Genomic DNA, 14,308 nt, shown 5'->3' with positions numbered 1-14,308 from the left:
AACATACTCGCCCCAAGTAACTTAAAAACTCTGCAAAATAAACCTTCCAACTTTTTACAAAAGAATGGTTGTTTTAAGTGTAATCACGTGCGCTGCAAATGTTGTTTAAATTTAACGCATATGATAAAAGAGTTTCACTCTGTGGTCACCAAAGAGATTTTTTCTATCAAATCACATATATCCTGTGACTCCCAATATGTTGTATATCTCTTACAGTGCACGTGTGGCCTGCAATACGTAGGCCGCACTACACAATGTTTAAGAAACCGGAATAATAAACACCGTAGCAATGTAACCCTTAAGTACCAGCTTCACAGTGTGTAACGCCATGCTTCTTTATATCATGAGGGCGATTTTTCGGCCTTCAAGGTATCTGCCATAGAACAGATTAATAAGGATGTCCCCCAGCGATTCAACATGCTTAGGCAGCGTGAAAATTTTTGGATATCCAAATTACGCTTACTCCAGCCCCTGGGATTAAATTAATTTATTGAGAGTAACTTGTGATTATGGCTGTGCGGAAATATTTATCTAAAGCCTTTTTTCCTATATCATGAGCTACCCATATTTGTGGACTAATGTGTGGTTTTCATATATTTTTATATTTTATATTTTATATATTTTTATATATATTTTCATACATCCCCACATGAATTCTTTCATATATTTATAGATATTTATTTCTTATATATTAAATATATTGCAATATTTATTTATTTGCATATACCTATATATTATCTAGTTTTTGTCATTTCATTAGCTCATGCTCCTGTAACAAATTTTAGGATGATTTGTGCAATTTTTAATTATATATGCACCCTTTATCTAGGTATACTATATAATTTCATACTTTTAAACTATTGATTTTTGTCAATATAAACTTAATTTATAACAGTCTACTGTGTTTCAAACATTCATGTACTACATTTATTCCCACATACCATGCAAACTGTCCCATTAAAACTTCTTTCTATATTAGATATACAGATTCTTTCCATCTGACATACACAGAGCAGCGCTAAATCGTGCGCTCGCTCTGTAACACAAGATCTCCAGGGACCCGCTCCTTAGCGACGCGTCCCTGGTAACTTACACGCCGCATCTCTGCTCTGTTTATAAACAGAGCGGTGACATGCGGCCGTTGTTTACATGCTGTGGAGCGCATGGCTATGTTCATAGCGAGTGCGCATCAAGCCTCTATTTAGTACATGAACCGGATCAAGTATTATACCTCTCCTTTATATTATCTAATAAAGCACATTTCTTTCTTTTTATTTGAAGTTACTGTCATCCCTATGTATAGGTAAAAAGTATAAGACTCAATCTAAACATCCAGTTCCCAGTTTTTTTGCATTTTTATTGCTATTGCTGTACCTCCCATCCTGAACCTATGACCCTGCCACCATTTTGTTTTTCAATCAATTTGTGTATAAAAAGCTCTCTGTTGCACTGTATTGTACAAATCTGTCAATCTGAAGAAGGGGTATGCTAACCTTGAAACGCGTTGTTGTATACCAATAAAGCTTGAATTCCTATCCACCTCCATGACCTGGTTGTGAGATTTCCTTGGACCCCCGAGCGCCTGATGAAAGGTCTCTTTTTTTCCAATACCAAGGCCATTTTGAAGTTGGCCATTTTGGATCCAACTTTTGTTTTTTCGATAGGAAGAGAGTCATGTGACACATCAAACTTATTGGGAATTTCACAAGAAAAACAATGATGTGCTTGGTTTTAACGTAACTTTATTCTTTCATGAGTTATTTACAAGTTTCTGACCACTTATAAAATGTGTTCAATGTGCTGCCCACTGTGTTAGATTGTCAATGCAACCCTCTTCTCTATATACTACTATATACTATTATATACACCGCAGGAGAAATGCTAGCACAGGCTTCCAGTATCCGTAGTTTCAGGTGCTGCACATCTCGTATCTTCACAGCATAGACAATTGCCTTCAGATGACCCCAAAGATAAAAGTCTAAGGGGTCAGATCGGGAGACCATGGGGGCCATTAAACTGGCCCACGATGACCAATCCACTTTCCAGGAAACTGTTCATCTAGGAATGCTCGGACCTGACACCCAAAATGTGGTGGTCACCATCTTGCTGGAAAAACTCAGGGAACGCGCCAGCTTCAGTGCATAAAGAGGGAAACACATCATCATGTAGCAATTTCGCATATCCAGTTGCCTAAAGGTTTCCATTGATGAAGAATGGCCCCACTATCTTTGTACCCCATATACCACACCAGACCATCAATGTTTGTGTTCCAACAGTCTTGGAGGGATCTATCCAATGTGGGTTAGTGTCAGACCAATAGCGGTGGTTTTGTTTGTTAACTTCACCATTCACATAATAGTTTGCCTCATCACTGAACAAAATCTTCTGCGTAAACTGAGGGTCCTGTTCCAATTTTTCTTTTGCCCATTCTGCAGCACCTGAAACTGCGGATACTGGAAGCCTGTGCTAGCATTTCTCCTGCTGTGTTGCTATCAGTGTGTAAAGAGTGGGAGAAGAGGGTTGCATTGACAAACCAACACAATGGGCAGCACATTGAACACATTTTGTAAGTGGTCAGAAACTTGTAAATAACTCATTAAAGAATAAAGTTACTTTAAAACCAAGCACATCATTGTTTTTCTTGTGAAATTCCCAATAAGTTTGATGTGTCACATGACCCTCTTCCTATTGAAAAAAAAAAAGTTGGATTCAAAATGGCCGATTTCAAAATGGCCGCCATGGTCACCACCCACCTTGAAAAGTTTCCCCCCTCACATATACTAATGTGCCACAAACAGGAAGTTATCACCAGCCATTCCCATTTTATTAAGATGTATCCATATAAATGGCCCACCCTGTAGATTTATAGGGACAGGATGTAGATCCAGGGATTTATTCTGATATTTTGGAGCAGGGAAGGAATTTTTACCCCTAGTATAAGAATGTTTTGCCTTCCTCTGGATCAGCTCAGCAGGGATTCATTAGGGATTCATTAGGGATATAGGGACTCTGGTCTTTTTCAACCTTATGAACTATGTTACCATGCTACTATCACTCAGCAGAGCTAATTCAACTTTTAACAAGTCAATCAAACATGTCAAAAGTTGTTTTGATCACATCGGGTCTCAATCCTGAAACCCGCTGCAATCGTTAATGACAAACGGAAAAGAGGGTGGCATTGCTGAGCTCCCTGGCTGGCAGAGTGCAATGCCTCCCGCTTCCCCGGCCTGTGATTAACGATATCAGCGGGTCTCAGGATTGACATGTGAAAGGTTGTTTTTAAAATCCACAGCCCTAACTCTTACCAGTAAGGGGTTAAAGCATGAGCTGTGATGTCAGCCCAGACCCAACATTGTCAGCACAGCAGATACTTGACACAGAGGATGTTGCATGACGCTGGTAAGAACCAAAACATATGCAATGCTGGTGGTTGCCAACCCGTAGTGTTGCACTAGGCTGCCCCTTTTTACCTCCTTCTTTTAATTTGAGCCTGAAAACCCTCACTAATGTGTCCATTGCATCTATTTATTATTTTGCTTGAACAATAAGCATTTTATCTACATTTTTAAACAAACTGAAGAAAAGTTATATTTTTGTGGTACAATACAGTAACAATTTTTTACAGTTACATTTTAATTAATTGTTTTAAATTTTATTTTGCAAATTTCAGTATGAATGACTAAATTTCCTTTTGCATTCAGTTCTGGTCTCAGTAGAATAATGTAACATTTGGAAATGAAGATACAGCACAGAAGTCCAGCACTGGAAGCCTCAATAGAGAAGACCTCCACGGCCACCATGTATTTCCCCTTGGTGCTGAGATACGCCGGAATGAAGGAGATCCACACAGTGCAGAAGACCAACATGCTGAAGGTGATGTACTGAGCCTCATTAAAGGTGTCTGGAAGTTTCCTGGCCAAAAATGCTACAATAAAGCTCAACACAGCCAGAAATCCAATATAGCCAATGGCCACATAGAAAGCAATAGCAGATCCTTCATTACATTGTAGGATTATCTTCCCAACCTCTATCTCAGTGTTATAATCTGGGAATGGTGGAGACAAAGACAACCAGAAAACACAGATCACAGCCTCAATGGAAGAGCAGATGATCAGAAGAAATATGGAGAGATGTCTCCCGAGCCACCTCCTCAGTGTCCTGTCAGGTCTGATGGCTCTAAAGGCCAAGACCACAGTGACTGTTTTGGCCAAAACTGAAGAAACAGCAACTGTGAAAATAGTGACAAAAGCCACTTGTCGGACAAGACAGGACATCTCTGAGGGACGTCCAATGAATAACAGAGGACAGAGGAAGGAGAGGAGGAGTGAGAGGAGAAGTGTAAAGCTGAGGTTCTGGTTATTGGCTTTTACAATCGCTGTGTCTTTGTATGTGATGAATATTCCTAATATTATAATGGTGAAAATACAGAACATTCCAGCAATGACAAGAAGAGATATCCCCAGTGTATCTCCATAAGATAGGAACTCGATGATTTTTGGGATACAGGTGTCTCTTCTGTCATTTGACCACTGATCCTCTGGACACGGCCGGCATCCTTCCATATCTGTGGACACAATAATCACACGATGTATTAAAGCGTTACTTTCATTAGTAAGAACATTTAAAAAAAAATCTTAAATCAGTGTAGTAATGTGCCCTAAGACCTGGATGCATAATAATATGCATGTGTTAATATGAAAAATACCTTTTGATCTATGTTTTCCGGTGCTTAGTCTTTATCAGGCTTTTGCATTTCTCTTAGAGGCAGGGGGTGTTTCCTTTGGAGAACAGTGAGCTCCTCTGCTCCCCCATCTCCCCTGTCATGAGATCTGCACAAACATTTTTACATTTGCAAAACATACTGTTTAAATGCATGCTCTATATAATTGTATTGCAGCCATGAGAAAGTATATGGTGCAATGAGAGAAGACAAAACCTCAATTTTTTTCCAAAAAATAAGGGGGGACATTTATCATCGTTGCTTTGGTAAGCAAGTTCTGCAAGCATTTTTTTTTTGCTTTAGTTTAGCTTATGTATGGCACATTTATCATACTATCACAGGGGGGTTGATACATTTGCCTTACAATTTGCAGCTTTGAAAAAAATGTGTGATATCTATATATATATATATATATATATATATATATATATATATATATATATATATATATATATATATATATGTATGTGTGTATTACATTTCTTTTCTCAATGTACTGACTCTTTTTTTTTTTCCTTCTCATTATTTCGGATCCATGTATCCAGTAGATTACTTTAGGTTTGGAGGACTACGGTGACCAGTATTTTTTTTGTTTAATGTTAATAAAATGGTTAACGAGGGCTTTTGGGGAGTCTTTTTTTTTATAAATTTTTTTAAACATGTTGTTTTTTTTATTTTATTTACTTGACAGGCTTAGTAGTGGAAGCTGTCTTACAGACGGAATCCCTTACTAAGCTGGGCTTAGTGTTAGCCACAAAAACAGCTAGCACTAACCCCCAATTATTACCAGGGTACCATCACAGGGGTGCCGGGAAGAGCCGATACCAACAGGCCCAGTGCATCAAAAAATGGCGCTCCTGGGCCTAGGCGGTAACAAGCTGGCGTTATTTAGGCAGGGGAGGGCCAGTAACAGCTTTTTTTTTCCATAAATAATTAAATAATTAAATATTTAAAATAAATGCATAGGGTTCCGCATAATTTTATTCTCAGCCAGATACCAACCAAGCAGCAACAGCCTGACGTTACCAGGGTGGGCGAGGACCATTATTACTGGCCCTCCCCAGCCTAAATAACACCAGCCTGTTACCGCCTAGGCCCAGGATCGCCATTTTTGACACTCTGGGCCTGTTGGTACCGTCTCTTCCCGGAACCCCTGTGGTGGTGGGTACCGGGATAATAATTGGTGGTTAGCGCTAGCTGTTTTTGTGGCTAACACTAAGCCTGGCTTAGTAAGTGATTCCGTCTGTAAGACAGCTTCCACTACTAAGCCTGTCAAGTAAATTTAAAAAAACACAACACGTTTAAAATAATTTTATTCCAAAAAACACTTCCCCACAAGCCCTTGTTCACCATTTTATTAATATTAAACAGAAAGAAAAAAAGAACGCTGATAATCAGTGCAGTCCACCGAATCCGAAGAAGTCCACAGAATACACAAATCTGAAATGAGAAAGAAAAACAAGAAAAATAGGTTAATAGATTTATTGTCACCCTCCCGCGCATCTCCCCTGCTTACAGTAAGGACATGCTGGGAGTTGTAGTCATGTGGTGCGGGAGATGTACGGGCGAGTGACAAGCTTGTCACCTACCCCCACCCCCCCTGCATGTCTACAACTCCCATGTAATAGTGTGGCAGGTGACAAGCTTGCCACCCACCCCACAACTGCAACTCTCAGCATGCCCTTACAGTAAGGGCATGCTGGGTGTTGTAGTTGTGAAGCAAAGGGCAGGTGACAAGCTTCTCACCCACCCCCACTGCACAACTACAACTCCCAGCAAGTCCTTACTGTAAGGACACGCTGGGAGTTGTAGTTGCGCAAGCCAGGGAAGGGGGCGGTAATATGCTCTGCTCCCTGCCCGGCGGTGATCACAAAATCACTGTAATTTCATATTTCCCAACGGGTCCCGTGACATGAGACCCAGTGAGAAATTTGCAATGACAGTAAACTCTGCGGCGCCATAGCAAAGGGAGCCTGGGCTGACATAACACTGCAGCCGCCTGGGACTCCCGCAGCCGGGCCGGGAGATGTGCAGGAGCCATCACTGCCATCCCTCAGCGTATACCGCAGTCTCGGGGCGGCTGCAGAGTGATGCCAGCCCGGGCTCCTTTTGACATATAACGGAGCCGCAGAGTTTTAGTCCCTACTGTAAGATCAAATTTACCGCCAGGTCCCGTGATTGGCTGCTCGGTCCCGGCCAATCACGGGACCCAGTGGGAAATGTGAAATCACATTAGGGACTCCAAAAACTCTGCAGTGCCGAGGTATGTTAAAGAAGCCCGGGCTGGCATCACTCTGCAGCCACCCGGGCTCCATCTGATTTTATCCCTGCTAACCTCACTTACTGACGGGGACACTGTTTTACATCCCCCCCCTTGTCTCCTACCCACCCGCTACCTGCTGCAAGACTACAACTCCCAGCATGCCCCCACTGTAAGGGCATGCTGGGAGTTGTAGTCTTGCAATGGGCAGCAGACAGATGGGAGATGTGCGGTGCGGGCGGGTGGGAGACAAGATGGGGATGTAAATCAGTGTGATCCGTGATCAGGTAGTCAGAAGAGCAGAAACATAAGCAACGTTCAAGCTGGTGGAGATTCCTGGAGCTTTTAAATCAGATGCGCCTAAAACTGCGACAGTCGCAGTTGATAAATCAGGGAGCGTTGGAAAGTGAAAAGTGAAAAAACGTCTACGTGAGCAAGATGTCAAGATGAGCGGTGGGATGTAAACAAAAACAAGTCACAAATAAGTGAAGTTGCGCCAAAGTTGCACCAAAGTTGAGCCAAATATAAAGGAAAATAAGCTATATGGTGCAAATACACAAGAAATACGTTCATAAAATGACCAAAGAGAAACCATTTTGCATATAAAGAATAGTTTAGCACCTGGTATTGCTTGTAACTGTACATGAGGATGCTTCTCAAAGACTGGAGCTGTCTGCATCTAGTCTGTGCTCTGAGGCAGAGAATGGAGATAACCACACCTCCCTCCCCTCACCAATTTTAGTCCTTTTATTTATTTTTCTTTTAAAGGACAAAAAGGCTGAATTTTCTGGGTTCGTTGGCAAAATTAAAAAGACTGAGACCCCTAGTGGACATTTTTTAAACCCTTTTTTCACACCTTTAGAAATCACATTTTTTAGTGGAGTATATTATGAAATGTTTAGTTGTTAAAGAATGACAAAAAGTTGTTCTTAACGACAATAATGCTTTAAAGAAATAGACTTTGCAAAAATGTTTGCAATAGACAAAATGCCTCTTTCACCACTTATTGGTTCCTTTCCTGGCCCCCTCAATCTGAAACTCTTCATAAACTCTAAAAACAGATAAAAGTAAAAGTCAAACTGCCTCAATGAGGGATCAGATTACATGCTGCCTAAAAATCTATGAGGATGTAAATGGGAGTAGAAGTAAACTGCAGAGTAAGATATAAGTGACAGAGACATTCAATAATCTTTAATCTCACCCCAGTGTTTGTGTGTGTGTATGCACAGTGTATGGGAGTCATCATAGCAGCTACTAATACACTCTTTATATCCAGTAAATAATTACCCATTTTTTCTATTCATTCAAAAGATAAAACATAACTTTTATTATTAAATTAAATTAAAAAAACAGCAAGGGTCCGGTTTAACATTGGGTCTCACTCATTATATGCTTTGCCATCCACCAGCAGTAAATATTCCTCTATAAAACTATGGCCTTTTCAGAGGCTTTGGGGCAATGAAAGATAGAGTCATCTGTTTGGGGTTTATATAACTTCATCACATGATGTAGAAACAAGTTACCAGCTCACAATCCAATGCACATCCAACACAGGAATATAAGCCAATCAAAGAATCACAACACACTTCACAGACAAAAAAAATGTCCAATTAAATCACATGGATATGGTGACCAATTGTGGCCATAACATTCGGCACATGTGCTGTAAAAAGTCATTGACACCAACACTCATGGTTGGTGGACGCCATCTGATCTCTATCATCTTCTATATTAAACAGATTCTACTTTTAGGGAGGAGCTGAAATCAGTTCCAAACAATTAAATAATAAATAGTCGCAGCATCCTTGGGTCTACAGTAATGTAGTGTTTACATTGTACAACACCCAATAGTGAAACCAGATTGCTCAGACCCTAACAGATCCTTATTATAACTGACCAGATCCCCCTCCTCACAAAAAAGAGACAGCACACAAGGGGAAAATAATGCTGGCCGTGCCATCAGGTATGGAGGAGGGGTCTGACCAGGCGGAGACCCTGAACTAAGGGGGATTGGACCACTACACTGTAAAAATCACCCTTCACAGGATGCAGACACAAAGGACATAGTAAGGAGGGGGGGGTGGCATATTCGGGGCAAATCATGTATTATGACAACAGACTCCGCAGTCAGGGTGCAATGCTGTCATACACAGTTTGTCTCACCATTCCCACTATAGAGAACAATTTCTATATGAAATGTCTTTGCCTTATTACATGAAGAGGATACATTGCAGACAGTAACTACTGACCGGTCTGGTTAGAGATCTCGCCCTCAGGACATGGGACACAGTAGTAGCAGCATTTCTGTTGCCCCTCCAGTAGAGCTTTTCTGTATCCAGGTAGGCAACTTTTACTGCAGACCGACTGTGGAGTCTGGGAATAGAAGAAGATGTGTAAGAGTCTATATCATCTGTTTGTAAATAGTGAGATATAAGAACATTGTATTATAACATATAAAAATGGCAATAATGATGGAATCACCACATGCAGAGGACATCACTCAACTTTTTAGTTTAAATCAAATACACAAATCCCAGATATGGCACAAAACAATGTTGGTTTAGTCGCTGAACATTCTGGCTTCATATAACATCCCCCAAACAATTGAAGTGAAATATTCTAGGTAATTGTAGATGTTTTCCAGATCAATAAAGGAGATAAATCATTTTACACAAGTCTGATTTGTTAGATTTGAGTATTTTCTGTGAAGTAAATGGAAACTGAGCTGCAGTAACCTGGCACGGCCACTACATAAGGGACAGAGCCGAGTTGTGCAGGTCTGTTTACTGTGTACATCTGGGTGTAGCGCCTCTGCCAAAAACTTGATTGGTTGTGTCCCAACCCCACCGATCAGATGACTTATCCTGAGGATGGACCATCAGTCACAAAGTCCTGGAAACCCCTTTAACTTTTCTCTAAGCTCAACATATCCAGAGATATATTGCGTGAGATTACCAGTTTCACAACAACGTGATTTGGTGACACTGTGTCAGCACCAGTAATTGTTATAGTCTGTCATGATATTGGGCTGAATTGGTTCCATGAGAAATTGGAATCCACAACTTAACAAAATAAAGGCAAACTGTGCATTTTTGTAGGGGAAATCTAAACTTAGTCATTGTGTCTGACTTACACTTACACCATTTTGGACAACACCCCAACATTGATGTCTTCCCTGTGGCCAACTTTCCATCTACAGCTCAGACCTGATCCTTAAAGGGGTACTCTACTGCACAGCATTTGGAACAAACTGTTCCGAATGCTGGAGTCGGCGCTGGGAGCTTGTGATGTCATAGCCCCTCCCCCTCAATGCAAGTCTATGGGAGGGGGCTTGACGACTGCCACGCCTCCTCCCATAAACTTGCATTTGGGGGGGGGATGATGTCATGAGGGGGTCGGGGCTATGACATCACAAGCTCCCGACTCCAGTGTTCGGAACAGTTTGTTCCAAATTCTGAGCCCAGGAATACCCCTTTAAAGGAAACAACTCTCTCCATCTGAAGACCTTATAAGAACTTTTACGGGAGCTTTTTCAAAGAAATAAAAGTTTTTGGATATTTCATCTTGATCAGTTTGAGGAATAGACAAAGTCAATATTAGAGGGAAGATGGCGCCTTAGGTTCTACATGCAACAAGCAGCACAACTGAACTCCCTTCTGGCCCAAATTGATTTCCTGAATGGGATAGTGGATATAGTAGATAAATCCTCTCAGTGTGCTGCCATAGTGCAATATATCTATCCACTTTTATTATATAAAAAATTGGACAATGTGTTTCAAAATATAATTTATTCCTTTATGATGTTTATTTTTTATCCAGTTTTTTATAACATGAAACATGATATTTTGGACTCCAGCGGAGCTTATGTTGACAGAGTTGACCTTCCAATATATCCATTAACCATTGTCCAGTTTTCTGGTTACTGCTGGAGCCTTAACATCTGTAATTCCATTATTAGGGTCATGTCTACAGTAATTCTCACAACTTGTGTAGGAAGTGAATTTCACCACCTTTATTCCTATTACCCGTGTGTTATCAGATTTCATCCTAGTGGTATACTTCTGTGTTTTTTATGATCACTGTACAGGATAGACATGAGATATAAAGCAACAAAAGTTCATGATGATGTCTTGGAGTTCAGAAGGAGATTGAGGGATCTGCTGAATATTCAATCCGCTAAACTGTACCAAAGAATTCATTTAAATGTTAAAGCCATGGGGATTTTATTTACCTCGTCCTTTCAGCTTCCCGCATCGCTCTCACCCACTCCACTTCCTGGTTTTGTGGGTGGCAGGACATTCCCATTACATTTCATGGAGCGGGTGCAGTGTTGGAGCGATACCGGAAGCTACCAGTGCTTCATGACATAAATCACTGTGGGCTCCAGACTTGTGTACTGTGTCACACAAAGTAGGTGGCCAAGTAGGCAATTACATATCTGAGATTCCGACCACCCTGCTCTCCACTGCTGTGACATCATCAGCCCAGAAAACCCCTTCTACAGTGGAGGGATGGTCGATAACCCAGCCCCTTACAGACACAGGGATTTTTCATTTTTTACTTTAGTCTCGATAGGGGACTATTAACCCCTTAAGGACGCAGCCCTTTTTCAACTTAAGGACTGAGCCCTTTTTCGCAATTCTGACCACCATCACTTTAACCCCTTAAGGACCCAGTCATTTTACACCTTAGGACCCGGCCATTTTTTGCACATCTGACCACTGTCATTTTAAACATTAATAACTCTGATGCTTTTAGTTATCATTCTGATTCCGAGATTGTTTTTTTCATGACATATTCTACTTTAAAATAGTGGTAAAATTTTTTGGTAACTTGCATCCTTTCTTGGTGAAAAATCCCAAAATTTGATGAAAAATTTGAAAATTTTGCATTTTTCTAACTTTGAAGCTCTCTGCTTGAAAGGAAAATGGATATTCCAAATATTTTTTTTATTCACATATACAATATGTTCACTTTATGTTTGCATCATAAAATTGACATGTTTTTACTTTTGGAATACACCAGAAGACTTCAAAGTTCAGCAGCAATTTTTCACAAAATTTCAAAAATCACAATTTTTCAGGGACCAGTTCAGGTTTGAAGTGGATTTGAAGGGTCTTCATCTTAGAAATACCGCACAAATGACCCCATTATAAAAACTGCACCACCCAAAGTATTCAAAATGACATTCAGTCAGCATTTTAACCCTTTAGGTGTTTCACAATAATAGCAGCAAAGTGAAGGAGAAAATTCACAATCTTCATTTTTTACACTCGCATGTTCTAGTAGACCCAATTTTTGAATTTTTACAAGGGGTAAAAGGAGAAAATGTATACTTATATTTGTAGTCCAATTTCTCTCGAGTAAGGACATACCTCATATGTTTATGTAAAGTGTTCGGCGGGCGCAGTAGAGGGCTCAGAAGCGAAGGAGCGACAAGGGGATTTTGCAGAGTATGTTTTTCTGAAATGGTTTTTGGGGGGTATGTTGCATTTAGGAAGCCCCTATGGTGCCAGAACAGGAAAAAAAACATGACATACCATTTTGGAAACTAGACCCCTTGAGGAACGTAACAAGGAATAAAGTGAGCTTTAATACCCCACAGGTGTTTCACGACTTTTGCATATGTAAAAAAAATTTCCCAAAAATTCACTAAAATGTGTGTTTCCCCCCCAAATTTCACATTTTTGCAAGGGTTAATAGCAAAAAATACCACCCAAAATTTGTAACCCCATCTCTTCTGAGTATGGAGGTACCCCATAAGTTGACCTGAAGTGCACTACGGGCGAACTACAATGCTCAGAAGAGAAGGAGTCATATTTGGCTTTTTGAAAGCAAATTTTGCTCGGGGACATGTCGCATTTAGGAAGCTCCTATGGTGCCAGGACAGCAAAAAATACCCACATGGCATACCATTTTGGAAACTAGACCCCTTGATGAACGTAACAAGGGGTACAGTGAGCATTTACCCCCCACTGGTGTCTGTCAGATCTTTGGAACAGTGGGCTGTACAAAATTTTTAATTTGCACAGCCCACTGTTCCAAAGATCTGTCAGACACCAGTGGGGTGTAAATTCTCACTGCACCCTCATTACATTCCGTGAGGGGTGTAGTTTCCGAAATGTGGTCACATGTGTGGTTTTGTTTTTTTTGCGTTTGTCAAAACCGCTGTAACAATCAGCCACCCCTGTGCAAATCACCTCAAATGTACATGTGCACTCTCCCTTCTGGGCCTTGCTGTGCGCCCCCAGAGCACTTTGCGCCCACATATGGGGTGTCTCCATAGTCGGGAAAAATTGCATTACAAATTTTGGGGGGCTTTTTTCCCTTTTACCTCTTGTCAAAATGAAAAGTATAGGGCAACACCAGCATGTTAGTGTAAAAAAAAAATATTTTTTTACACTAACATGCTGGTGTAGACCCCAACTTCACCTTTTCATAAGGGGGGAAAGGAGAAAAAGCCCACCAAAATTTGTTAGGCAATTTCTCCAGAGTAAGGCGATACCCCATATGTGGCCCTAAACTATTGGCTTGAAATATGACAGAACTCCAAAGTGAGAGCGCCATGTGCATTTGAGGCCTGAATTAGGGATTTGCATGGGGGTGGACATAGGGGTATTCTACGCCAGTGATTCCCAAACAGGGTGCCTCCAGCTGTTGCAAAACTCCCAGCATGCTTGGACAGTCAACGGCTGTCCGGCAATACTGGGAGTTGTTGTTTTGCAACAGCTGGAGGCTCCATTTTGAAAACAGTGGCGTACCAGACGTTTTTCATTTTTATCGGGGAGGGGGGCTGTGTAGGGGTATGTATTGTTTTTATATGTAGTGTTTTTTACTTTTTATTTTATTTTGTGTTAGTGTAGTGTAGTGTTTTTAGGGTACAGTCACACGGGCGGGGGATTACAGCGAGTTTCCCGCTGCGAGTTTGAGCTGCCGTGCAAAATTTGCTGCATCGCAAACTTGCAGCCTGATACTCACTGTAAGCCCCATGCCCATGTGAATGTACCCTGTACATTCACGGGGGGGGGGGGGGGACCTCCAGCTGCTGCAAAACTACAACTCCCAGCATGCACAGTCTATCAGTGCATGCTGGTAGTTGTAGTTTTGCAACAGCTGGAGGCACACAGGTTGGGAAACACTGAGTTAGGAAACAGACAATGTTTCCCAACCAGTGTTTCTCCAGTTGTTGCAAAACCACAACTCACAAACATTCTCAGGCATGCTGGAAGTAGTAGTTCGGCAACATCTTTAGAGCCAGAGTTGTAGTTTTGCAACATCTGGAGGACTGCAGTTTGCAGACCACTAATACAGCGGTTCCCAATCTGTGC

General features: G+C 41.1%; 1 protein-coding gene across 1 annotated transcript; it reads right to left on the bottom strand.

Moving 5' to 3' along the window:
- Positions 1-3,596: 3,596 nt before the first annotated feature.
- Positions 3,597-11,234, bottom strand: LOC130360442 (vomeronasal type-2 receptor 26-like). Its single transcript, XM_056562930.1, has 3 exons — positions 11,212-11,234; positions 9,230-9,381; positions 3,597-4,564 (listed from the first exon to the last, which is right to left on the bottom strand). The coding sequence occupies exons 1-3, from the start codon at positions 11,232-11,234 to the stop codon at positions 3,633-3,635; spliced, it is 1,107 nt and encodes a 368-aa protein (XP_056418905.1). The 3' UTR covers positions 3,597-3,632.
- Positions 11,235-14,308: the final 3,074 nt, after the last annotated feature.

The sequence above is a fragment of the Hyla sarda genome, chromosome 3 (assembly GCF_029499605.1).
Source record: "Hyla sarda isolate aHylSar1 chromosome 3, aHylSar1.hap1, whole genome shotgun sequence".
Taxonomy (NCBI): domain Eukaryota; kingdom Metazoa; phylum Chordata; class Amphibia; order Anura; family Hylidae; genus Hyla; species Hyla sarda.
The sequence above is the reverse complement of the archived record's forward strand: the minus strand, read 5'-3'. Positions and strand labels throughout refer to the sequence as shown.

Bases quoted from the DNA above. Each gene is read 5' to 3' on its own strand.
- LOC130360442 (XM_056562930.1), bottom strand. From the start codon at position 11,234: ATGCGGGAAGCTGAAAGGACGAG. The intron at 9,382-11,211 runs GTAAATAAAATC...CAGATGATATAG, and splicing joins CGGGAAGCTGAAAGGACGAG to ACTCTTACACATCTTCTTCT. The intron at 4,565-9,229 runs GTCAGTAGTTAC...TTGTGTCCACAG, and splicing joins CGAGATCTCTAACCAGACCG to ATATGGAAGGATGCCGGCCG.